Source organism: Dermochelys coriacea, chromosome 3 (assembly GCF_009764565.3).
Source record: "Dermochelys coriacea isolate rDerCor1 chromosome 3, rDerCor1.pri.v4, whole genome shotgun sequence".
Lineage (NCBI taxonomy): Eukaryota > Metazoa > Chordata > Testudines > Dermochelyidae > Dermochelys > Dermochelys coriacea.
This window is the reverse complement of record NC_050070.1, coordinates 26512240-26540114: the sequence shown is the minus strand read 5'-3', so window position 1 is coordinate 26540114 and position 27875 is coordinate 26512240. Positions and strand designations below refer to the sequence as shown.

Genomic DNA, 27875 nt, shown 5'->3' with positions numbered 1-27875 from the left:
TATCCGGTCACATTTTTTAATGCTTGAAAAGAAACACTAATGTCATTTGCATAGTTTCTGGATCTTCCCTGAAAGGTAATTAGCTTGGCATCAAACTTTCCACCTCTTTTAATATGATCTTTGTATCTTAAAAGCCATTTACAGATAGGTACCTAGGTTAAAAAAAATCTATGCTATTGCCATATGTTTTTTAACCTACGAGGTCTCAATTGCTTTAATGATTTCAAGCCTGAGAACAGTCTATGTGAGGAAAAAATATTATTCTTCCCCATAGCTCCACAAGAGCGTGACATGGGGCACAGTAGTGATAACCTAAGGGCTTATCTACATGGAGACTTAGAGCATGGCAAGCCAGTGTGTGAATCTACAGTGCACAACCTTGTTGCACACTAATTGGCAGAGAGGCCTTACTGCCATGCCCTAAAAGTTCCATGGCATACTGATTCAAACCCCAGCTTGCTGCACACTAACTCTTGGATAGGTTGTTAGGTCAGGAGATTTTGATGTCTCTGTTTGGAAGCAGTTAAGAAATTAAAGCATATTTTTAACCCTTATAGTCAAGATTTGCAAAAGTTTTCAATGGAATTGGGTACCTTTATTTTTTTTTAAAAAAACCCTCAATGGTGTACAGGATTTGGACTTTGTAGAAATTGTGAAGGGGCCTGACCTCAATGGAACAGTAGGTGAGGATGGCTGCTCTATTTATAACCATGTCCTAACTCCAACCAGATATTCTGGGTGGGCTCCTCTCCCCAATAACTTTCAGGGAAATTCAAGAGGACCAGTTCCCAGGTTTCTGTCCTATACTGCAGTAGTTTATATTTCATTCTGCTCTCTCCCCGTCCCCCTCAAAATAAATCTGGAAATATTTGAGTACAGACATACAAAACTGCTATTGGAGGTATTGGAATGGGAACAGGTATCTTAGAAGGATATTTATTTAAATGACTCAAACTCTGCCTGGCAGTATAATAGGTAATACTGACCAGATAACTAATTTTTTAACATTTATATTTGGACAACTAATTTGAGGTAATTTATCATATAAGGACTATGTATCAGTGTGTGTTATTAGCCCAAGGTATTGGCTCTATCGAGTGGATTATATCCAAATGGAGTAAGATACTAGATCTTCTGATCAGGCCTGTTTCCAATGGGTGTCTGTACTAGCGCATCATCTGCCTATAAAAGTGAGTTAAACTCGGTTGGTAAGTAATTTGCTTTTGCTGTGCTTTTGCTCACTCCTTCCCCCAACAATCATTCTTTCCTACTTTTAAAGCACGTAGAATTTTTTCTTTTCTTTACAGATTTATACCATCGTTGACCTTCCATCTTCTCTCCTTCTGAACAGCACCCTTTCCAATGTAATTACTTTTTAATGTCCTATTATTTATGTTATTAATGTTACACAACAACCATGTTTATCAGCAAGGGAGAAGAAGTTACCTACTTTGTACAGTAACTATAGTTCTTCAAAATCTGTGTCCCTATGGGTGTTCCACTACAGTTCACATGCTCCACTGGAGCCCTTGATTGGAAATTTTCAGTTAGTGTCTGTTTAGCTCATGCTTGCACCCTATGCCTCCTCATACCAGATACTGAAGCTATATGGGGTGCACGGGTGAACCACCCTCAGTTCCTTCTTCACCTGAGGATCAGTCCAATGCAAAAGGGAATGAGGGTGGATAGTAAAGCACCCATGGGGTACACAACTCAAAGAACCGCAGTTACAGAACAAAGTGAGTAACCTCTTCTCCATTGAGTAGTGTCCCTATGGGTGCACCACTTCTGGTGGCTTCCAAGCAGTACCCTCAAATGGAGGAGGCAGCTTCAGAATAGAGTCCAGAACTGAAGGTGGTATAGCAGAACCAAGTGCCACATCAAATCTGACAGCATGGATCACGGTATAATGTTTTGAAAATGCACTGAAGCCCACGTATTGGCCCTAAATATTTCAGATACTAGTACATTCTTCAGTAACGCCACAGATGTTGCCTGAGATATGGTTGAATGTGCTATCACCCTTTGTGGTGGAGAGGATGGGATGAATGCCTGCCGCATCATAACAAGTGACAATACATTCAGAGATCCATCTCGATAGACTCTGAGTAGAGATCGAAGACCTTGTGGATCTATCCAGGAAGGAAATGAAGAACCTAGGTGACTTTCTAAATTGCTTGGACCTATCTCAATAGAAAGCCAAATGCCCTTCTAAACACCCAGAACTATGTCACTTCAGGAAAAAAACACTGGTAAGATGAATGTATTGATTAAAATGGAGCTCTGACAGAACCTTAGGTAAGAATCTAGGGTGTAGACGTAAAGAGACCTTGTCCTTAAACGATCGTGTAAAGGAGGGATCTGCGAACTCTAATTTCCCTGACCTTATGGGCTGACATGATGGCTACTAAAAAGGCTGTCTTCATAGACAAATGCAACAGAAACTAGGTTTGCCATTCATTGGAATGGCGATCTCATAAGGTAACTGAGGTTTCAGATCAGCGTAGGTTTTCTAATTTGCAGATAGATTCCCCAAATCTTTAATAAACCTAGATGATACTGGATGAACAAATATGGAGAATCCTTCTAATGGAGGATGAAAGGCTGATATGTGGCCAAATGGATCTTAGTCGAACTAATGGATAATCCTGATTTCTTTAGATGCAACGGATAATCCAAAATGGCAAAGTGGCACTAGGATTGCTTCTTGTCTGAGGTAAGCAGCCACTACAGCAAGGACTTTTGAGAACACCCTTGGGGCCAAGGGAAGGCCAAAAGGAAGCACTCGTTGTTTAAAATCATCCTGCTCTATAGTGAAGCATAGGTAATTCCTGTGCAATTGGTATATCATTATATGGAAATAGGCAGCTTGTAAGTTGAGGGCTGAAAACCAATACCCTTTCCCTAGTGAAGGAATTATAACTGCCAGAGTCACCCACCTAAACTTTTGAAACTTTACAAACTTGTTTACAAGTCTTAGATCTAAGATCAGTTCCTTTGGCACAAGGAAATACTTTGAGTAAAATCCCTTGCCCTTGTGAGGAGGAGAAATCAGCAGTATTGCTCCTAATTGAAGGAGAGAGTTAAATTCTTGTCTCTATAAAAGCTTGAGAGAGAAGTCCCTGAAGAGGGACAGGGAAGGGGGATGGAAGGGAGGGAGTAATATAAAATGGATGGCATAGCCCTATGTTATGACCTTTATTACCCACTTGTCCATAGTGATCTGCCTCCAAGTACGCTGGACATAGGCAAAGTGGTCTCCAAAGGAAAGGATGGGGGCTAATTGGCACAGATGTAAATCCAGACTAGTGCTGTCTCTGAGGCTGAGGGAGTTGAGAAGGACCTGAGTGTGGTTTGCCCTCGCAGTCCTATAGCCTCAGTATCTGCGCAAGGAGGCATAGGGAGCATGTGTAGGCTGAATGTACAGTGCTAACTGAAAATCTCCGATGAAGAGCACGAGAAGCACTTGAAGTGGAGCACCCATAGGGACACTGCCTGAAGAAAAAGAGGTGTTTTATAATTAAATAGGTGAGTGCAGATAATGAAAATAAATTAATATGAATAGATTATATCATATCACAAAGTATATTAGAACAAATGCAGTCTGATTATAAAACTGTATTTACAGTGTATGGATTAGTAAAATCAGTGAATAGTTGTAGGCAAGAGTCCACAGTCCTTTACAGTCTCCAAACTACCATGTAATAAATCTGTAAACAATGTTCTGCTATTCTTTGGTAATATTTCAAACTATCAATGGGTTCGTTTGTTTGTTTTTTAAAAGAAAGTGGCTCCAGGTGAAATGTGATTCATAACTAATGTTCCTTTATTTGTCCTAACAAGACAGATGGCAAAGTAGTATCAGTCAGAAAACACCAATTTATCCTATCTTGACGGTCTGAATAATAAACATTGATAGTTTAAGTTTTCAGTTGTGAGAATTTCAATATTATTTAGGCTCTATTATTATCTTATCTATCTCCGAAAATGAGCTAAATTAGAACTCACTCTGCTGAACGAGTGTAAATTAAAAGTGTGAAAATTAAAAGTAACTGTTTGAATGTGTCTCAAAAGTTAGGCAAGCACACATCTCAATTTTTTGACCTTTTTGAAGCAGAAGCTTTGTGCTTTGCTGTCTTAATAGCTGAAGTATAAGGAGGTAAGCAAGTGTGTTTAAATGAATCTGAGTAATCTTTTCCATAGTCACAATGATCTTCACAACTGATTAGTGTTTAAATGCCACAATGTTAGCAGTGTACACAAACTGAGACTCCAGAAAGCTCCTTTCAAAAGAAAACAGTTCAAATTAGCATTGAATAGGGTGGTTTGTCACAATCTGTGTTATAACAATATTTTTTTTGCTCCGAATTTAAATCAAAATAATCTCTGGACTAATAAAAATGGAAAATTTCACCCACAAATGAATTTTAAAAAGAGCAATCCCAAAACAGGTTGGACAATGGAGAGTGTTATTATGGGAATTGCATTTGAAGCTTAAACTACACAGTGAACCATTGCACCCATTACAGTGATATGTCTGTGAAGCAATGGGAAAGGGGATGAAGCCTCTTGACCAGAAGTGTTGCTCCAACTAAGGACTCGCATGAGATGGTACTGATGTTAAAAAACAGGAGAAAGTACAGGAACCTGGACCATTTCTATAGCCCCATGCAAAACAGGCCCAATCGTATGAGGAGGCCAATTTGTGTGTTATTGAGATGACAAACTGGCAATTCTGCCATCTAACTGGAATCAAGTAAGTATTCTGTGCGTGGGAGGGTGGAGGTGGAGATAGACTGGGAGGGAGTTTGCTGAACAAAATTAAATGAAAGCTACATAAGCTAAACTAGAAAAAGGCACTGACTCTCAAATAAGAGTGTCCACATGGGGAGCTGTACTGGTATAATTACAGTGGTATAGTTGTACTAGTAATTTATTGAAGTATTCAATGCCTAACAGACCTAGTATTTATGGGATTGAAATGTAAATTCCATTCTGTGCTAAGGATGGACTGGCTGACTACTACTATAGAGACTAACTACTATAGAGAAGCCACGATCTGTCATGCACCATTCTCTTGACCTCAAGTTCTCTATACAAACACTGATGAACAAGAAGCTAAAGCCAAGAAATGCATGGAGAGTCTGTCAGTTTTCCTAACATTCAGGACACAGATTATATAGATCTCTCTTTTGTACTGTGTATTCCTAAACTCACCGATAAGTGTGGCTATTCGTGATGGACTATTACTTGAAGCACTCAATCCTGCTCTAACTCAAGTCAATGAGAATTTTTTCACCATCTTAAATAGGAGGAGTAGGTATATGCCTCAGTGCTATAACCAGGTTCTCTGGTGTTGCCATTTAACATTTTACCTCTGCTTCTGAAAATCATTGCGTGTTTTGGAGTTTCCTATAATATGAACTCAAAGAGAAATAAAGGATTATGAAGTTTTTAAAGCATTTATTGTACAGTTTTGGTCTGTTTGGTTATTGTAATATTTGGATTTTTTCCCCCATGACATGGGTATTCAGCACACAATGGAGTGGTTTATATATCAAAGAAGTGTATGAGCCATAGTAAAAATGCTTGCAAAAACACATGGAAAGAAATAATACACAGTGGAACATCTTTAAACTGCAGTTTCCTGATAGGCTGTTTGGGATTAAAAACTAACAAAGTTCTCATAGGTTATGGAAGGAAAAACTGGCAATAGTTTAATTTATCTAGCCATTTTAGCATAGCCAATTCTCAAATCTAATCTGGACACCTGAAGACACACACTGCTCACCTAATTTGTCAAAGTGCTAAACAGGAGGTGGAAGTGAGGATCCTACTAGACTCTGTTTTCTCAATTGCAGGTCTGTTGCTGCTGTCTGCCAAGGACAGGGTCTAAAGCAGGGGTTCTCAAACTGGGGTCGGGACCCCTCAGGGGGTCATGAGGTTATTACATGGGGGGGCGTGAGCTGTCAACCTCAACCCCAAACTCTGCTTTGCCTCCAGCATTTATAATGGTGTTAAATATATAAAAAAGTGTTTTTAATTTATCCGGGGGGGGGGGGGGAAATCACACTCAGAGGCTTGCTGTGTCAAAGGGGTCACCAGTAAAAAAGTTTGAGAGCCACTGGTCTAAAGCCACTTATTGTTCAGTTCAGATCTTCTACAACTAAGCTGAGCTGGGTGCAGCTAATGTTCCCTGTCCAGCATGCCCCGACCTGCCCTTATATGGAGTTGCTCAACAATGGGCCTTAAGTATGGGTATGTCTAGAAAGCTGGAGGGAGGTGCAATTCCCAGAGCCTGTAGACAGACACGTGCTAGTTCTAATCAAACTAGCACCTACAAACAGTAGTGTGGCTGTGGTGACATGAGCTGTGGCTAGGGCTAGGAACTCAAAAACAGTCCTGCCTGACTCCAGAGGTATGTACTGGGGCAGCTAGCCCAAGTTGCAGCCTGTGCTACCATGGCCCCACTGGTCGTTTTAGACACTAGCTCAAACAGAACTAACAAGTTTACGTTCACCTCTGCTAGAAATCACACCTCTGAGCTGCTGTGGAGACATACCTTAATGCAGTGGTTCTCAAACTTTTGTACTGGTGACGCCTTTCAAATAGCAAGCCTCTGAGTGTGACCCCCCCCTTATAAATTAAAAACACTTTTTTATATATTTAACACCATTTATAAATGCTGGAGGCAAAGCTGGGTTTGGGGTGGAGACTGACACATCATGACCCCCCACGTAATAACCTCACAACCCCCTGAGGGGTCCCGACCCCAGTTTGAGAACCCCTGCTTTAATGTGTGTTGGGAGAGGATGGGGGAGTTCTGCCTCTTCCCCATGCACAGTGTTACTTCAGATAAGCAATTCGCAAAAGCCCTGGCTCAGCACTTTTCAGGGATCAGTTCTCTCAGCTAACAAGTGAAATTATGGGGACCAATGAAAAGATATGAGATTCCCCCATCACCAAAGTCAGCAAAAAACCCCATCACATTGAATTATAAAAGCTCACAAACATATATCTGACTTAAGTTTCTTTTTTGTTTAACTCCATAAGACCACTTTTTGTTTGTTTGGTATACTACATTTTCCATCTCATACTGAGATTTGTATGCCGTGTTTCACTCCAGAATAAATTTTAAGGCTGAGGTATCATGAAAGTGCTGACACACCATAAGAGTAGCAATGCTAAGAGAACCAATAAAATGATAAATAACATTGGCAGGACACTAAAGTGTACAGATCTTACCTTCCCCCCTGCTTCATGCCTGTCGCTTCTGGTTATGGCTTAGTCAAAAATAGGTATAGTGCTAATGAGTGTTGTACAGCAAACAGATGAGGATCGATTCATAATTAAGTAAAGCCTTATTTTTTCCTAGAGTGGGAGTTAACAACAAGGAACTGGATAGGTGGGAGAGCTTTCTTTTTTTAATGTAACTAATGGATTATGAAAGTCGTTCAGAGGATGAATTTCCAGGAGCTAGAATCAAGGCATTCTTGATGGCAGATCCTAGGGTTTGGAATTAATTCCCAGTGGGATTTTGTAACTTTTACAGCAGGATGCAAAATGGACCTTTTTGTTCAGATGCTTTTCCAACAAAATGTTGCAATCCCCACTGGTAATTAGGCTCTTGGCTCTAGTCCTTTCAGTAAGTATAGTCTGATAATTGCAAGGGGTTGTGGAATATAGTATGCTTTTCTTTTAAATTATACAAAAGTCTAGTACTACTGATGGGTGTCTTATAATGCATGTGAGAAATAAATCCATTGTATACTCCTTTGCAGGAAAATATCCACATTCAGTACTGTACCTTGTCATAGTATTGTGACCAAAAAATCTGACAGTGTTAGCAAAAGGATTCCTAAGATGTATTCTAGCCCATAGGGCTAGCCTGCTATATCATAGCCTGTCTTTATTTACTGGTTTGAGTTATATTATTATATTTGGCTTATATTTTTATACGTTATATATATACGTTATATTAAATAACTTTAGTAAACATTACTTCATTATATTTGGCTGTAACGCAAAGAACCTACTGGCCTGAATCCTGTACGATTAGCTAAAGCAAGTTAGCATAAGTATTTGTAACCTTTAGCATAGATAAATGACCTACCAGTTACCCTTTAGATTTTAGGGAATTTAATGTGCTTATCAAAGATTTTTGTGACCTACAGATAACTACAAGGTACGCCGCAAGAACATGGAAGTAACGATCCAGGTCAAAGGTAACGGGTTTTGAGAATGAGATAACTGGCATTAATATGTACGGCTACGCTGTTAATATGTATGAATACGCTAGCCTCTGGAGTAAGTGTGCCCTAAGATTATATGGGTGAGGAAATAAGATTTGGGCATGGAATGTTGGGCCCTGATATGAATATTCAGGAGAGTGCAAAGACCCTATAAAAGGGCAAAACCACCATGTGAAGGGGTACTCTATCCAACTAGTTTAGCTCCCTTTTGTTCTTTTTGTCTTTAGCTATTCGCTTAACTTTTTCAATACAACAGCTACTCAACATTTGACCCTTCTCTCCACCATCTCAGACACTGACAAACTTGAAGCATCGGACTCATTTGGCATACCAGAGACAAGGCTGATCCTCTGTCTCCCATCACCAGGTCCGCTAAGGAAGGGTGTGAGTCTGCTAATCTGAGCAGTTTTTTTAAGGAATGATACCATAAGTATCCCAAGAACTCTATTATTTCTTTTTGATTCTGTGGTTTTGAGCTTTGATAACTTTTTCCTTTATTTTAATAAAAATCTTTAAAGTTCAGTTTTGACCTCAGCATGAGCATTCTAGCCACACACCCTACTGGTCCTTACAAAATATTGAACTCTCTACATTTCATTCTGTGGAGCCTGATTTCAGGACAAGAACCTGATTATCTTATGGTCAGATCATGGGCGAGCCTATAACAATATACAACCCACTAAAAATCAGGTTAACAGCATTCATATACATTCTTACCCCTTTTCAGCACTTGCGTGGACTGCAGAAACAATCCCTTCCAGGATCTGAAGTGGGTCTTTTATCAAAGTACATTCAGCACCCTTGTCACTGTTAAAAGAATCAAACAAAACCAGTTTATACAAAAACATGATTATTTTAGAATAAAGGTTTCTGGATACAATATCTAATTTTGTCTGTACACCTGAAGGTCATTTATGAATATTCAGTAAATGTGACAACTTTAGCAGTTTCCTTACTTGATTAGTACCTTTTATCTTAGTGTCATATGTGATGTGAGGAGCAAAAATGGAAATAAACAACAGGAGAAAACAACAGGGAAAAATCTGGAGAGTTAAAATGGCCTGGAACATTTGGTATTCTTCAGAATGCCCATTTCAAACCTGGCCCAGGTGAAAAATTACAGAAATGCATTGGCAAAATCTGCAGGGTAACATGATTTAGTGTTCAGAGTAGCAGCCGTGTTAGTCTGTATTCGCAAAAAGAAAAGGAGTACTTGTGGCACCTTAGAGACTAACAAATTTATTTGAGCATAAGCTTTCATGAGCTACAGCTCACTTCATCGGATGCATTTGGTGGAAAATACAGAGGGGAGATTTATATACACACACAGAGAACATGAAACAATGGGTTTTATCATACACACTGTAAGGAGAGGTTTCAGAGTAGCAGCCGTGTTAGTCTGTATTCGCAAAAAGAAAAGGAGTACTTGTGGCACCTTAGAGACTAACAAATTTATTAGAGCATAAGCTTTCGTGAGCTAAAGCTCACTTCATCGGATGCATAAGGAGAGTGATCAGATCACTTAAGATGAGCCATCACCAGCAGCAGGGGGGGAGGGAGGAAAACTTTTCATGGTGACAAGCAGGTAAGCTATTTCCAGCAGTTAACAAGAACATCTGAGGAACAGTGGGGGAGAAATAACATGGGGAAATAGTTTTACTTTGTGTAATGTCTCATCCATTCCCAGCCTCTATTCAAGCCTAAGTTAATTGTATCCAGTTTGCAAATTAATTCCAATTCAGCAGTCTCTCGTTGGAGTCTGTTTTTGAAGCTTTTTTGTTGAAGAATAGCCACCCTAAGGTCTGTAATCGAGTGACCAGAGAGATTGAAGTGTTCTCCAATTGGTTTTTGAATGTTATAATTCTTGACGTCTGATCTGTGTCCATTTATTCTTTTACATAGAGACTGTCCAGTTTGACCAATGTACATGGCAGAGGGGCATTGCTGGCACATGATGGCATATATCACATTGGTAGATGTGCATGTGAACGAGCCTCTGATAGTGTGGCTGATGTGATTAGGCCCTATGATGGTGTCCCCCGAATAGATATGTGGACAGAGTTGGCAACGGGCTTTGTTGCAAGGATAGGTTCCTGGGTTAGTGGTTCTGTTGTGTGGTGTGTGGTTGCTGGTGAGTATTTGCTTCAGATTGGGGGGCTGTCTGTAAGCAAGGACTGGCCTGTCTCCCAAGATCTGTGAGAGTGATGGGTCGTCCTTCAGGATGGGTTGTAGATCCTTGATGATGCGTTGGAGAGGTTTTAGTTGGGGGCTGATTTAGTGTGGGTATCTTCCTCCACTGATTATTAATAGACTAAAGCATATGCACAAAATGTGTCATCATACTTTCTCTTCAAGAATCAGTCTGCTTAGGATTAAATACAATAATTATGAATCATGTCTCCAGTCAGGGAATTTCCACAGTTGGGACTCACACCTCTCTACATGTCAGAAGACGATAAAAGTTGGAGTGGCTGTTGTTAGCTACTTATCTAAAGATAAAAGTTGCAGTGTTCTTTAAACATGTGTCTTATGGACTGAAATTTCAAATCTTTTCATATGAAGTCTAGAGAAATAAACATGAAAAATGACTGAATATTTACGGGGAAACTGAATTACACTAGCACTTTAAGCCTCAAGTCTCTTTTCATACAAACTGTTATAAGGACACTCATGGTTAAGCTGACCGGTCTATTTTAGGGTGGCTCATTTTAGTTTTTAAGAACTAAGGATGCTAGACAAATGCTTCCAAAATCGGTTTGCTAAGAACAACTCAACCACCAGAGAAAGATTATACCCTCCCTTCAATTCATCAGGACAGTACAGTTATTGTATCATTAGAGTAAGTGTCAGCCTTTTGCTATACCAGAGAACTATGGCTTCCTACTAATTGAAAAAATGTCAAAGGCATCAATGACTGCTCTGCCAAAGATGAGATAACCCAAAGGGTATCAGATATTGCAATATGCAGAGGATTACAGCGCTTTTCACATTTACCCTTAGAGTTATGGTAGTTTCTACAACCTTGTAATTTATGCAACTGCAGCGGGACAATATTTGCCCTAGCTAAGAAAATAACTACTCTACCCAGGGTGACCCTTGAGGAAAGTATAGACATGCAGGTTTTGAAACCTTAGCAGATTTTTTTCTTTGATGTTGATTAGTAGTCTATGTCAATAGCATTGGATCATTAGATTAAAAATGACTGAATGGCAAAAAACTACATTAATGAAGAGTTAAAGTTGTTTGGTGGCATGCCATCCCCCTGCAGAATGATGAGTTAAACAAAACTCAAACTTCTGAAAATCAAGAAATGCAGAGTTAAGGTTGCCCTCTACCAGCAATGCCCCAATTACACCCTGTTAATACACATATCTTTACTCTGCCAAAACCACAGGTGCTTAAATGTACAAACTTTTCACTTCCTTTTACCAGTCATTCATTCTAATCCACAGGATTCCATCTGACACTATTATAGGACAAAAAAAGGTTGAAATCTTCCTCCACCCCTCCTCCTTTGAGCAATGCCTTGATTAACACATACAACACTGGCCTGTAATATTCAGGAGGTTCCAGATCCTGGCATACACACTTAGCCAATTGCCCAGAAAGAATACCACATGTGTACACCTGAAGAATCACTTCACAGCCTTTTAAAACTCCCTTACACTTAAAGCATACCATCTTAACTTCCACTTCCACTTAATCATCAAAGTATTAGTCCTCTCATATTCTAGTTCACTGCTGACAATGTCCTTTGTAATAAAAGCCCTATGTCCTGATAGTGATATAACCTACACAATTCTGCAAAGAAATGATGAATACTGCATCCTAAAGGTACATATGCACCTCTTTCCTTTCATCATGTGAGAGGGTGTGAAACTCTCATCTCCTCATATCTCAATCACAGCTCTGTTACACACCTCAAAGTAATCACAAACACATCTCTACAAAACAGAGCTAACTAGTGCCTCCACTAATCAATCCAGCTACACCTGACACTGACCACACTTTAGCTTGAGTGCATGTGGATAATAAATGCTTAGACTGCTAGCATATCCCAGCTCACTACTGACAATAGCCCTAGTAATACCCCGCCCCCAGCCCTGCTAATTATATAATGTGTGTAACTTCTGTTTCTCAGAGTTTTTAATTTCAATTTTTAGGCTTATTTTTAGCATTTTTTTGCATTCTATGTAGATGTTCAGAAGTCAGAGAGTTTCAAGGATCTCTTGTATACTGTAATGAGAAGATTTTTTTTTCTGGTACTTTCCAAAATTCTTGTCTACTTAATTTTTATTACAGGTACAAAAAATGCTCTAGATGATTAGTTTAAGCTTCACATCCTTGTTATTGAACCCCTGGTTGGTGTATTTGTCCCTACTGCGCTTTAACATAGTACTTTTTCATATAGCACTATGTTAGAGCACTCCAGGGAATCTTTAGTGTGAAACAGCAGGATCTACATGGACCAATTCAAGTGCAACATGTTAGTGTGCTTTAGAAATCACAGCCCCAAAGTCCACATTACTGCTCTGGATAGACAATCCTTTAGATATAAGCCAAGCAGTCGTGACATTTACCTATATAAACAAACGGCACTATGAAAGGGATGAAGTCAACATGAATTGAGTAACCATTTCTGGTGTTTATTGGATACATGCTAATTTCATTTTTCTCATATCGGGGATGTTTTATCAGCGTATCAGTTATAACCTAAAATCAGAAGCCTTAAATGCACACAGTTCTGCACTGAAATACTAGATCCTGAAGGTTCACATGCAATCCTTTATTTTTGCTTTCACACATCAGCAGGTACAAAACTCATATCACACTTACAGCTCCTTAAATCACAAACGCACCTTTACCAAGAAGAACCAACTATTGCCTCCATCAGTTCTTTTAGGTACACCTAAAATGCCGATTACACCTTGAGCGTACACAAGTAATTCCCATTGGTTACTGCCTATTGCAGGGGAACAGAAGAAAGGCGGCATGGGCCACCAGTTTTGTTTTCCTTTTTGTCCTATAATAGTGTTCGATGGAATCCCGTGAGTGAGTGTGAATGGCTTGTAAAGGGAGGTAAAGAGATTGTACATTTCAGCAACTGTGGGCTTGGCAGAGTAAAGGTATGTGTGTTTATAGAGTGTAACTGCTGAAAGAGGACAGAGTTAAGGTTGCTTTTGCTTTTGCAACCTTAACTCTGAATTTCCTGATGTTCAGAAGTTTGAGCCTTGCTCAACCCAGTGTTCTGCAAGGGGATGATATACCTTAACTTTGAATTAATGTCAGTTCTTTTGCCATTCAGTTTCATAGGTTTATTTATTTATTTATTTTTCCCAAACAGAAAAAGATACATTGCTGGTAGGAATTAGCTGTCATTTTGGCAGTTCTGGATATCATGTCCCACAAGCTTGTTACTGAACCAGCTATCCTTCCCTCCCAACACGCACACATCAGCAGGCTTGGGCACTCCTTGCCAGCCATGCCCTTGACCCATTCACTGCATTCCCCCTCCAACCTGGCCCCCTCCCCACTACTGTACCCAGGTGCTCACCGCCCCCACATCACAAACAGGGAATGGATTTCCAGGAAGTTTTTACTTCCTTGTATACAAACATCTTTATTGCTGTCACTACCTCCCTTCTATAACTGACTCATACACAGTGCCTAGGGTGAAGAACAACTATGTTACAGTGGAATGGGGCTCCTGGTCATGTTTCAAAATGGTTGGAGGGTGCAGTTTGTGATAGGGCTGGTAGAAGAACTGAGGCAGGATTTCTGTTCCAAAATACTGAGCGTTTTATGTTTGAGAGAAAGATCCCCTAATCCCTGTCCAGTAGATGTACCCCATCTCCCAGAAACAGCGAGATGTCAGAGCTGGTAATGTTTCTACGCCATATAGTGCACATTGTCTGGTCAGCCAATTTCCCAATTAGTGTTCTTCCAAAACTTAATCACTTTCATATTGTCGCTGTAGAAATCATTCAGACTCTCAGTGAAATCTGAGAAAACAGCTCCTGTACACAAATCTCTGATGTGATCCAAATCTGCTCTCACACATTGTTTTGTGTATTTTAGGAATAAAGCCCAGATCAACTCCACCTGAGTGAATTATCACAACGTCTGGTAGATCACAACTTCTTAGGTCACTGGTTAGATGCTGCACTGTGGGTAAAACATGGAATCTCCCAGAATCCACATGTTGGCAACTCTGGCAGCACACACATTTCTTTTCCCTTGGTAGTCAGCTGCAAACGGCCACTTTGTGTCTTTGGAAACTCATTAATCTGCTTCAGGATCTGAAAGCAGCCACTTGCCCTGCCTTGGGACCAGTAAAATATATATTTTCTCAAATACTCAATCCAACACTTGCCTACTACCCACCATCATTTCCTGGCCGCTCTGCAGCCGCAACTCCTCTCCTTGTCTCTGTCCCTTCCCCAAAGTCCTCTGTCTCCAGCTCCTCCCCCCCCATATAACAAAAAAGTTGATTAGACTGGCTGCTGACTAATCTGCTGTGTTCGCAGTAAACCTCCCCTAAAATAAATACACATTGTAACAGAGACAACGTGTAGCAAGCTTTCTGAGTTATTAAATTTCTACTGCACAGGAGTACAAACTTCTGGAGTAAAAACATCAGTGGAGGGATGTTCACCAGGAACAGCGACATGGGCACATTCCCCCAAACTACCCAGGCAAGCATGAGTTGACTGCAAAGAAAACATCTCGTGTTTTTCTGTAGTGGCACATGTGCACTATAATCCCTCCACAGTGCACATCTACACAAGATAAGAAGTGAACATTTTCTTAAATATCGTTCACAATTTGGGTTCTCCAAATACATAATGGGTGCCATGCACTACTTTTGGTCAAACTTGACTTGCTGCAGCCCTAAACATCTCTCCAGCTAATACACCTCCCCCCTCCCAGGGAGCATTCACGTGTCCAATTCCCCCTTCCCCCGCCCAACGCTTAATTATATTCCCCAAAAATAAAATTGCCACCTATGACTCTCAGATTGCAGCAACCTCCAGTCATTCAGTCCAAAACTTTTTTTCCTTAGGTGGGGACTTGTAATTAACTTATCCTTAGTTATGTTAATTGATGGATGAGTTCACAGACATCAAACTCAAACGCATCTGTGATTCATCCAGTCATGAGTACCACTCAGTTTAACAGAATAAGGCAGCACACAGAAACCATATTTGTAGGGCCTGTAACTCAGGAAATCCTCAAATTACCCCAAATTTGGATCACTAATGCTGACCTGCACTCCAAGAGGCACATCATATTTCAAAGCACTCCAAGTAACCATTTATATTTTACTGAGCTTACAAGAGTCAAACTTTAAAGCATATAAAATGGCGAGAATGGAAACCCTGAAGTCATTTTTCTGTATTGATAAATGGACATACAAATTACATTTTCTTAAGTACCATTGTCAATTTGGGCCCCCCAAATATTTAGTGGGTGCCATGAACTACCCTGGGTAAAACTCAGCATATTGAGACCATTTTGACCAACATCATCACATCAATAGATTGATCTCTAGCTCTTTGCAAAAAAACAACCAACCAACCAACCAAAACAAACCCCACCACCTAGAAACATGCAGAAGTAATAAATCATGTGAAAGAATGGGGATGCTGGAAAAGGGAACCTGTAATAAGGACACAACACAGCTATATGCACAATGAAATGGTTTCCAATCTGTTTAAAAAAATAACAAGAAGGAAACAAAAATAAAATTTCAAATATCGGCATAGAATCAAGAGAGCTATAACATTTAAACTCATATTATTAGAGATTCTTCTGTAGACTGACTTGAAATTTCCCATCTTGTCTTGTTGGACCTGATCAGTTTTTTGGACTAGCTTGGGCAATAAGGGAATTTGTTTTTCATATAATCATCAAATATACAACGAACTGTAAGAGTGATTTTAAAAACCACAATCCAAACAGAAAAATATGGTTCTGTGAGGTACAGAGGGAATGAGGATGGTTTTGTGGTTACAGTACAGGACTAGGAATGAAGAGATATGAGACCTATTCCTAGCTCTGCAATAGGACATTCTGTGATTTAGTTTTCCAGTCATTTAAGATGCACCTTTTCTATGGATAACCAAATTTTATGCCGTAGGAGAAAGTGTTTTTCACTAATTTTGGGTTAGGTTTTGGATGGCCAAAAACCTGAAACACCTCCAGGACTTGATTTTTTAAAAAAGCTCTGAGTGACTTCATTGGGAAGTGCAAATGTATCTCTGGAAATCATGCTATATATTTCAAACTGGGCTCAACTGAAACAACAGAAATTAAAGTATATTTCTGAAAACTGAGGCCTTAACATCTTTGTATTTCAATCATCACATATGTGAAGCAGGAACAATATTTACTTTCCCAGGATAATGTTAATTCATTAATGTCTATAGCATGATTTGAGATAGTCACACAGAAGGTGATGTAGAAAGGCAAATGTTATTTCACCAGAAAATGGGTAAGTTGTCCCTTTTTCCGAAAGTGGAAAGTCTAGTTATCCATGGTAAGGATGTATTTTAAAATAAAATAGAAATTAACTCAATTAATTGTAATCAAATAACGTTCGTTTCTAAAATATATGGTTGGAAGCAAATATTTTTCTTCTTAAAAACCCAATACTATCTGCGCTGCCTTAAAATTGGTTAGGACAATGAAAAAGAATTACAATTCAAAAGACTTTTACATGACAAACAATCATCCACTAAATTTTCACAAGGAATACAGTTTTCTTATTTTCCTCCTAATTAACAGTAAAATCATCAAAAGCTACTGACAAAAGCAAACATAATTAATGAAACATTAGTCCTTCACACAGATTATATGGTATTTTGTGCACGTTTTTCTCTCTCTCCCCCTTTCTTATGCGCCCCCCCCCCAGATACCTAGAAGCTTTAAGGTGAAGACTGCATACGTCTAGTGTAATTAAACTGATAAAGGCTCATTTTGATTTCAGTTCAGCTGAGAAAAATGACATGAATTTAATCAAAAAGTTCCTCAAGAGCAATAAAAAAATTACAAAGAATGCTTAAAAGGCAAATAAATTAAATAGAGCTAAATCTTTTCACTTAATTACATTATTCACTGAAAATGCCTGATGCCTTGTTATTTCCTTAGCCTAATTTTCCATCCTGTTTTATTTGTGCAGCCCTTCCACGGCGAACAGCAGAGAGGCTAACACAGGGAGTTTCCCTGGGTTCTGTCCGAGAGGAAGTATGCTAAGTGCTGCTTTGTAGGGCTATGTTGGTGAGTATCTGAACGTCTGTGGCGGGGACAGTTTGTCAGTTTGACCGTGTGCTTCACTGTTTAAAAAGCGTGAATTGGGAGTGCTTTGTTCCAGGTGAGCCTTGAGTGGGCCTGACAGTTATAAAAAGCCAGTCAGCTGCGAACCAGCGGAGAGGCTAACAGAGGGAGTTCGCCTGGGGAGATCCCACTGAGGCTTTCATCTTGCAGGCTTCTCTGAGTAGTTACTACAACACCTGTGGAAACTCATAGAAGAAAGGTAATATGGATGATGAGGTTTCAGCTGTTATTACCTGCACAGGATGTGCCATGTTTGTCTTTCTTCCACAGGACAGAAGCAACTTTGTCTATACAAAGGGCAAGCTGGTCTTCATATTGGAAGAGAAGGTTCAAGGTCTGGAGAAACAAGTATTGACCCTGCATTGCAAACTGAAGATTTCCTGGACAGACGTCAGGATATGCTTCTACAGACACAACATACTGAAGATTCAGAGCAGGCTGCACAGCGGGGACAGAAGGACGGTGAAGAAATTTGACAGCATGTAACCTCCAGAAGAAGAAAGGAGAGCATCCATGTACCAGCAATGGAGATACAGGTAAGCAACTGTTTCCATGTTCTCTCCACAGGTACTAAAGCATGATACATGAGGGAAGGGAGCAGAAGGAGACTCTGCTGATTGGAAGGCATGAGATGCATTGTCCTAGGGATGGGTGTTCCATCCCAAAAGGAGGAAGTGCGTGGTGGTGGTCGGGACTCCCTCCTCAGGGGGACTGAGTCATCTATCTGCCATCCCGACCAGGAAAACCAAGAAGTCTGCTGCTTGCCAGGAGCTAGGATTCACGATGTGACGGAGAGACTGCCAAGACTCATCAAGCCCTTGGATCGCTACCTCTTCCTGCTTCTCCACGTGGGCACCAATGATACTACCAAGAATGACTCTGAGTGGATCACTGCAGACTACGTGGCTCTGGGAAGAAGGATAAAGGAGTCTGAGGCGCAAGTGGTGTTCTCGTCCATCCTCCCTGTGGAAGGAAAAGGCCCGAGTATAGACGGTCGAATCGTGGAAGTCAACGAATGGCAACGCAGGTGGTGTTGGAGAGAAGGCTTTGGATTCTTTGACCATGGGCTGATGTTCCAAGAAGGAGGAGTGCTAGGCAGAGACGGGCTCCAACTAACGAAGAGAGGGAAGAGCATCTTCGCAAGCAGGCTGGCTAACCTAGTGAGGAGGGCTTTAAACTAGGTTCACTGGGGGAAGGAGACCAAAGCCCTGAGGTAAGTGGGGACATGGGATATCGGGAGGAAGCACGAGCAGGAGAGCACAAGAGGGGAGGGCTCCTGCCTCAGACGGAGAAAGCGGGACGATCAGTGAGTTATCTTAAGTGCCTTATACAGAAATGCAAGAAGCCTGGGAAACAAGCAGGGAGAACTGGAAGTCCTGGCACAGTCAAGGAATTATGATGTGATTGGAATAACAGAGACTTGGTGGGATAACTCACATGACTGGAGTACTGTCATGGATGGATATAAAATGTTCAGGAAGGACAGGCAGGGCAGAAAAGGTGGGGGAGTTCCATTGTATATAAGAGAGCAGTATGATTGCTCAGAGCTCCGGTATGAAACTGCAGAAAAACCTGAGAGTCTCTGGATTAAGTTTCTAAATGAGAGCAACAAGGATGATGTCGTGGTGGGAGTCTGCTATAGACCACCGGACCAGGGGGATGAGGTGGACGAGGCTTTCTTCCGGCAACTAACGGAAGTTACTAGATTGCAGGCCCTGGTTCTCATGGGAGACTTCAATCACCCTGATATCTGCTGGGAAAGCAATACAGCGGTGCACAGACAATCCAGGAAATTTTTGGAAAGTGTAGGGGACAATTTCCTGGTGCAAGTGCTGGAGGAACCAACTAGGGGCAGAGCTCTTCTTGACCTGCTGCTCACAAACCGGGTAGAATTAGGAGGAAAAGCAAAAGTGGATGGGAACCTGGGAGGCAGTGACCATGAGATGGTCGAGTTCAGGATCCTGACACAAGGAAGAAAGGAGAGCAGCAGAATATGGACCCTGGACTACAGAAAAGCAGACTTTGACTCCCTCAGGAAACTGATGGGCAGGATCCCCTGGGAGAACAACATGAGGGGGAAAGGAGTCCAGGAGAGCAGGCTGTATTTTAAAGAATCCTTATTGAGGTTACACGGACAAACCATCCCGATATGTAGAAAGAATAGTAAATATTACAGGTGACCAGCTTGGCTTAACAGTGAAATCCTTGCTGATCTTAAACACAAAAAAGAAGCTTACAAGAAGTGGAAGACTGGACAAATGACCAGGGAGGAGAATAAAAATATTGCTCAGGCATGCAGGAGTGAAATCAGGAAGGACAAATCACACTTGGAGTTGCAGCTAGCAAGAGATGTTAAGAGTAACAAGAAGGGTTTCTTCAGGTATGTTAGCACAAGGAAGAAGGTCAAGGAAAGTGTGGGCCCCTTACTGAATGAGGAAGGCAACCTAGTGACAGAGGATGTGGAAAAAGCTAATGTACTCAATGCTTTTTTTGCCTCTGTATTCACAAACAAGGCCAGCTCTCAGACTACTGCACTGGGCAGCACAGCATGGGGAGGAGGTGACCAGCCCTCTGTGGAGAAAGAAGTGGTTTGGGACTTGTCAAGGTTCCTTCCCCGCTCTGAACTCTAGTGTACAGGTGTGGGGACCTGCATGAAAACCTCCTAAGCTTACTTTTACCAGCTTAGGTTAAAACTTCCAAGGTATAAACTATTTTACCCTTTGCCCTTGGACTTCCACTGCCACCACCAAACGTTTGACTAGTTCCTGGGAAAGTGTTGTTTGGAAACGTCTTTCCCCCCAAAATCCTCACCAAAACATTGCACCCCCCTCATCTGTCATAAATATAAAGGAAAGGGTAAACACCTTTAAAATGCCTCCTGGCCAGAGGAAAAACCCTTTCACTTGTAAAGGGTTAAGAATCTAGGATAACCTTGTTGGCACCTGACCACAATGACCAATGAGGAGACAGGATACTTTCAAAGCTGGAGGGAGGGAGGGAGAAACAAAGGGTCTGTCTGTCTTTGTGATGCTTTTGCTGAGGACAGAACAGGAATGGAGTCTTAGAACTTAGTAAGTAATCTAGATAGATACGAGTTAGATTATGTTTTTTTAAATGGCTGAGAAATTAGACTGTGCTGAATAGAATGAATATTGTTGTCTTTGTGTCTTTCTTGTAACTTAAGGTTTTGCCTAGAGGGATTCTCTATGTTTTGAATCTAATTACCCTGTAAGGTATTTACCATCCTGATTTTACAGAGGTGATTCTTTTTACCTTTTCTTATATTAAAATTCTTCTTGTAAGAAATTGAATGCTTTTTTCATTGTTCTTAAGATCCAAGGGTTTGGGTCTGTGGTCACCTATGCAAATTGGTGAGGATTTTTATAAAGCCTTCCCCAGGCAGGGGGGTGCAAGGTTTTGGTGAGGATTTTGGGGGGAAAGACGTTTCCAAACAACTCTTTCTCAAAAAATAAACCCAGACGTTTGGTGGTGGCAGTGGAAGTCCAAGGGCAAAGGGTAAAATAGTTTGTACCTTGGGGAAGTTTTAACCTAAGCTGGTAGAAGTAAACTTAGGAGGTTTTCATGCAGGTCCCCACATCTGTACCCTAGAGTTCAGAGTGGGGAAGGAACCTTGACAGTAAGTGTAGTTAAGCATTGAAACAAATTCTCTAGGGAGGTTGTGGAATCTTTGTCATTAGAGGCTTTTAGGAACAGGTTAGACAAATACTTGTCAGGGATGGTCTAGATAATATTTGTCCTGTCTCAGTTCAGGGTACTGGACTAGATGACCTGTCAAGGTACCTTCTAGTCCTACATTTCTATGATTTCTAGGAATTCACATGTCCAATCCCTAATAAGCCCAAGAAGTTTCAAAACAAAAACAAACTTAGGAGTTTTCTTTTATCAAGTTACACTTATTGAGTTCCTTAATTTGGCAGTCCTTGCAAGCAGCAAGGATTTTTTTATAATTACACTTTTTTCCCAACTGAACCTTGAAATGCACAGGAGTCACAGAAAATGTTGTGGTTAGTAAGTTTCGATTTGTGACATGCACTAGCTTGAATGTTAATGTGCTGGTGCATGACTCAGACACATCCAGTTTCAGTCACTTCAATGACACCAATGGCATCAGGCTAAAAAGATGCCAGGCAACAACCTTTCTTTAGAATACTCACTATGTTTAGAGAGAAGCTATTTATACAATTGTAACCCTCTTCTGTACTTAGGTCGATATGCAACATACTATCTTGCACAAGGATGCACGTCACAGCTTTTGCACCTGTCTTTTTACATATCACAATGTAGGGACATATGGGCCCAGATTTTCTGATGTGGGCACTAAAGTTGCCTTTTCTTCCCTCCTGCCAAATGGGAAGCAGAAGCAACAGATAGGATGATCTCTGAGAAGGAAATACCCCAAACCATTGAGGCTTCTTTCCCAAATCAGCGAACACTAGCTATAGCCAGGTTTACAGGGGTAAATCAAGGCTTTTCAGTTCCCGGGTACTGAACAGACTCATCTGGAGAACTGCATTCATTAGCTTCCACTCTCCCTTTTGCTTAGGGACAGCAGCCAGGAGAAACATTGACAGCCTCGAACACCATTTACAGACCTCTGAAACTTGGTCACTGATGGTTGTTTCCTGATCATCCCGTTACTCACCTACCCCTATGTCAGGATTCCTTCTCTCCATTCTGAACTCTAGGGTACAGATGTGGGGACCCACATGAAAGACCCCCTAAGATTATTTCTTCCAGTTTAGGTCAAAAACGTCCCCAAGGCACAAAGTTTTTGCCCTTGGATTAGGTAAAACGCTGCCACCACCAAGTGATTTAAAGAACAATCAGGGAAAAGACCACTTGGAGTTCCTATTTCCCCAAAATATCCCCCCCAAGTCCTTACACCCCCTTTCCTGGGGAGGCTTGAGAATAAACAAGATGAGCACAGACCAGCCTTGGATTTTTAAGAACCAAAAAACCCAATCAGATTCTTAAAAAATAGGACTTTATTAGAAGAACAAAAAAAAGATAAAAGAACAACTCTGTAAGATCAGAATGAAAGATAATGTTACAGGCAGTCAGATCCAAAACACAGAGAATCCCTCTAGGCAAAACCTTAAGTTACAAAAAGACACAAAACCAGGAATACGCATTTCTTCCAGCACAGCGAATTTCACAAGTCAAAGCAAAGAAAACCTAATGCATTTTCTAGCTAGATTACTTACTAATTTTACAGGAGTTGGAGAGCTTGCATCCTTGATCTGTTCCCGGCAAAGGTATCACACAGACAGACAAAAGCCTTCCTCCCCCCTCCAGATTTGAAAGTATCTTGTCCCCTCATTAGTCATTTTGGGTCAGGTACCAGCCAGGTTACCTGAGCTTCTTAACCCTTTACAGGTAAAAGGACTTTGCCTCTGGCCAGGAGGGATTTTGTAGCACTATATACTGAAAGTGGTTTCCCTTCCCTTTATATTTATGCAGCCTACAACTTATCAGCTACCCAACTTCATTGTTTGAACACATTATGTTTTTCACCTTTTTATTCTTCTCCTTTCTACCTCCCTCCCTATCAGTTTCCTTCTTCTTTACTCAATTTCTTTCTTACAACAGTCCATTTCTACTCCCTACAAATAAATGATAAAGTGTAATAATGTATGCCCTTCAAAAAAAGGTAACTGTTCACCCAACTACACATTGTGCATTCAACTCAAGGTCCCTCCAGTCAGATTAGGACTCTGAGGACAATTACTTATCAATTCAGTAAAATCAAACAGATCAAAGCTACATAAAAGACAAAAAATAAATCTTGAAGGCCTAAATTTTCAAAAGTAACTAATAATATGGGCTATCGGACTAGACATAACCAGAGAGTCTGATTTTCACAAAGTGATTAGCACCCATCCACCATCATGAAATAAGGCTCCTTTAAAGCTGGACACCCCAAAATTGAGGAACCTAAAATCAGTCATTTTGAAAACATAGGCCTTAATTTGATACCTAAAGGTTCTGCAGTTCCAGCACAAAAGAGCTCCCAGGGGCACACAGCCCAATCCATATGTAAAACATCCCTATAACACAGGAAATTCCTCCTTTTGGACTCTACAACCAACTCCCAACATCCACTCTACATAAGGGAACTTTCCATTCTCTCTTTATTTAACAAAGGCACAATTCATTGTAGTCACTCCAAAGACACACAGCAGGTGTATATAGTGGGTATATCTTATGAGCACATTTCCAAAAACTGGACCCATGGCATAAGAGCAAATTTACGAAAAAAGGTTAAGTCTATATTCAGTCTCCTGGAACCCTGTACTCAACAATGAATTCTATAGGCATGGAATTATAAACAACTAAATATAAACATCAACCCAAACTTCTCTAATATCTGCTATTTCTTCAGGCCATGCAGAATTCCAAGCATCCTGGAACACAAAGAAATAAGAAAGATTTTTATTTTTAATAATTGTAGAAATTTAACTTACCTTAATGCAAATACAATTTTGTTTATTGCGCATTGTACTATATCTCTGGGGGAGAGTTCCAGGTCTCCAACCGCCACTTCCAACAATTGCTGTATCATGTCTAGAGGCTGACCATCTATACACATAGCTACTGCCTGGTCATGGATTTTTTCCTTCTCTGACCTGGATAAATCATATAAGTGGCCGTACTTCTGTAGCATTTCCTGAAAACAGACATTTTAAAATTCATGAGATAGGGTGATCTTTACTTACAAATATGTATGGCTCAGTATCTCAAAAGTTACAGTGAAACAGAAAAGATTGGCAAAGGGAAATTTCTGAAGACCTTCAAGAACAAGTCAACAAAACCAAAATATACGATAATAAAATATAGCAGAAGTCATTATTTCCACCATTATAGCTCATGGTAACATTTAAAACAAATAACTGATTAGTAACCAGGCTTCCTTATAATTCAAAATACTTTTTATGAGTATCATCGATAATCTCACATTTATGTAGAGGAACTTTACTAACAATAGCAACTTATTTTCTCAAGTGTGTTTTATTTTACAAGCAAAAATATATGCAAAATTAAACACTTTATTGCATTGTGGAAAACTGAAGACTTCATAAAAAGTATAAACATTTGAATCTGACTCATGCTCCTCAAAATAATGTTGACTTGCTGCATATTACTTTCTAAAAATGGTGGGGGGAACATTTTCCCTGAACACAGTGATATATGTATGAAAGATAAAGCTGTCCAGTGAATTAATTTTTTTTCCAGGGACATACCTGTAATAGTACATTAGCTCAATAAAGCTTACCAATTAATTGATACAGAAATGTCTCACTGAATTGTATATCAATATAAACTCTGAAACCTTGCATAAGTTCCACCTATGAACTTTAAATTGAACCCCCACCGACTTTTTGTTCCAGCAAAAGAGAACAATTGATCTTTTTGTATTAAATTATTACAATTTATGATTAAACATATTCAAGTCTCAGAGTTAATAATGATCTACAATAAGAATAAGAAGGCATATTCAGCAATTTAGAAATCCCATCAAGTCCAAACCTCTAACATCATTTGTAGTAACTTGAAAGTGAATTGAGATAGAAGGCAAATATATACTGCTGTTAGAATATACTTGATTTTGTTTGTTATGTGTAATTTCTCATTACCTGATCACTGTTTTTCAGATAAGTGATAAACCTATGATTGAGTGTTTCCAGATGAGCAAGAGACTGCTGGAGATGATTCAGAGCTTTCTCATAAGTGTCAGGCGTGCTTCCAGCACCATCCATACCATCTTCAGAATTCTTTTTTCTTGATTTCTCAGTGATCTGTTGCATTCCTTTAATAGCCTTATTAGTCATCTCTAGCCGGGCATCTACTGACAGCTGAAAAAGAGATTATGCTTATTTGATCATTATTGTTATTATTAATTCATTATTATTTGTATTATAATATTGCTTTGAGTCCACAACCAGGATCATGATTCTATTGCATTAAGCACTGTATAAACACATGGTAATAGACAGTCCTGGCCCCGAAGAGTTAATTAAAACATTAAGTGAAACACTAATGCAACCAATGAAGTGAGCTGTGGCTCACGAAAGCTTATGCTCTAATAAATTTGTTAGTCTCTAAGGTGCAACAAGTACTCCTTTTCTTTTTACTAAATGGCAACATTCTTATTTCTCTAACCAAGTCATTTATTTGAAAACCATCACGTTCTGTATATTTCCCTGCATTTTCCTTATGAACCCCAGAAGCAGCAAGAATAACAGCTGAAAAAAAGAAAAAAAAAACAAACACATGGTGTTCCCGTAACTTCTGGGCTGAACGTTCCATAGAATGGAACTTTGAAAGTCTCCACTTTTAAAATGTTGTTTCACACAAAATATTTATTAGGATATACTTAGGGACAAGTTTGAAGTCCAAATTTTAATTCATATGTTTTAAATTGCCTATCAAATTTCTTTGAAGTTGTCAATAGTCCAGCTTTTGATTTAAGCTATTTTGATTTATACTAGGTCACTGTTTAAATCTATACTTAACTTAGAACAGTGAGAGGTCTACAAATTTACATATTTCTAGCTTATCCATCATAAGCCACATTTGAGTCCAACCATCCATGTATTCATTGTAACTTTTTATATTCAGCTGATCAGATGCTGTTGCAGACAAACAGAACGCCATTTTTTCTAATCAAGAATGTACTATAGCTATACCTTACACTAACTTTAGTCCATTTGCTAGAGGCATTGATTGCAATTACAGACATTATTTAAAGAAGGTGCAAGCTTAACTAGAACGGTTATAGATAAGTGAGTTCCATTTTATCAAATGCTTGAGTCATATAAGCAGCACTAGTAAACAAGCTATTCTTAACTTTGAGTTCTTATAATCCTAACAATGCTTATATCAACAACATATACTTCCTTCAGATTATTTTATATTTATTAACACACATCAAGCAGTTTAAATAAATTCAACTAAAATTTAAGTGTTCAAAAATGATTTCCTTGAAGTAAATTAAACAGCAGACTCAAATGAGGATTTTTTTTCCCTAGAAGGTACTTTTATTCTTGGACTTCCATGTAGAGACTTGTACATACTATACCTTAATAAAAGACTGTTCTCAGCTAGACATGTATTTTTAAAGACGTTAGTGTGATAAGGTATTTCTCTCTCAGTTGTTCTCGTGTCTATGGTCCTGGGTTGGCAGCAGGTGATGGCAAAAGGTTTCAGGGCTGCTAAGGAACCACAGATTTTGAGCTCCTGTGACAAGGTGTGCACACCCCACACTAGCCAGGAAATGGTTAATTCCACACTATGGGTGGAGGAAGTCCTGATCCTCAGACTGTGCTGGTCATGCTCCAACTACAGTGATAATATAAAGAAGAGTAGCCCAGCTCAGTCTGGGCTGACTGCCTAAGAGGAAGGACAGTTGGTGGAGGCTCCAGCCCAAGAGTTGTTACAGTCCTTACCTGCGGGAGCCAGACGTCCCGAGACACAGAGCACAGACCTGTTGCCTACAGCTGACTGGCTTGAGCTGGAGTCCTAGGGAGTTACCTGCGCCAAAGAGCCTGGAGACCCTGGCGTCCTAGAGACTGCAGCTTCAGGAAGCCCAGTAGGAAGTGCAGGGAGCTGGAGGGAATAGTATCTTCCACCCTTGTAAGGTCAGCGTGTTGTGGTTGGGGCCTTGGGTTGGGACTCGGTGGAGTTGGGTGAGCCTGGGCCCTCCTTCCCCAACCATCACCCCCTTTGGTGACAGCCTCCGGATTTGACCATTATGCTGTGCTGTCCTGCACTCGAGGGACGCTCTATTGACTCTGAAAGAAAAGGAGTACTTTCATCGGATGCATCCGATGAAGTGAGCTGTAGCTCACGAAAGCATATGCTCTAATAAATTTGTTAGTCTCTAAGGTGCCACAAGTACTCCTTTTCTTTTTGCGAATTCAGACTAACACGGCTGCTACTCTGAAACCTGTCTATTGACTCTGTCAGCTACGCCATGCTGCCCTGTACTCAAGGGACACTGTATTGACTCTGGCCATTAGGATGTGCTTCCCTGCACTCAAGGACCACTCTATTGACTCTGTCCGCTAGGCCATGCTGCCCTGCACGTGAGGACCAGTCTATTGACTCTGGCTGCTAGGCCATGCTATCCTGCGCTCGAGGGCTGATGTATTGACCCCAGCCACTAGGCCACATTGCCCTGTGCTCGTGGGCAGACATATTGTCTCGAGCCATTAGGCCTTTCAGCCCAGAACCCGAGGGCCACCACTCTGACTCTGAACATTGGGC

The 27875-nt window shown here is 40.3% G+C and overlaps 1 protein-coding gene across 4 annotated transcripts in view; it reads right to left on the bottom strand.

Annotated features, from left to right (window-relative positions):
* Positions 1 to 27875, bottom strand: part of NBAS (NBAS subunit of NRZ tethering complex) — a 394692-nt gene that overhangs the window by 71558 nt on the left and 295259 nt on the right. For all 4 annotated transcript variants that reach the window (XM_038394647.2, XM_043510232.1, XM_043510234.1 and 1 more), the window contains 3 exons: positions 25244 to 25462; positions 24074 to 24276; positions 8970 to 9059 (listed from right to left, as the gene is read on the bottom strand). In XM_038394647.2, coding sequence (XP_038250575.1) covers positions 8970 to 9059; positions 24074 to 24276; positions 25244 to 25462 — 512 coding nt within the window. The remainder of the gene's footprint in view (positions 1 to 8969; positions 9060 to 24073; positions 24277 to 25243; positions 25463 to 27875) is intronic.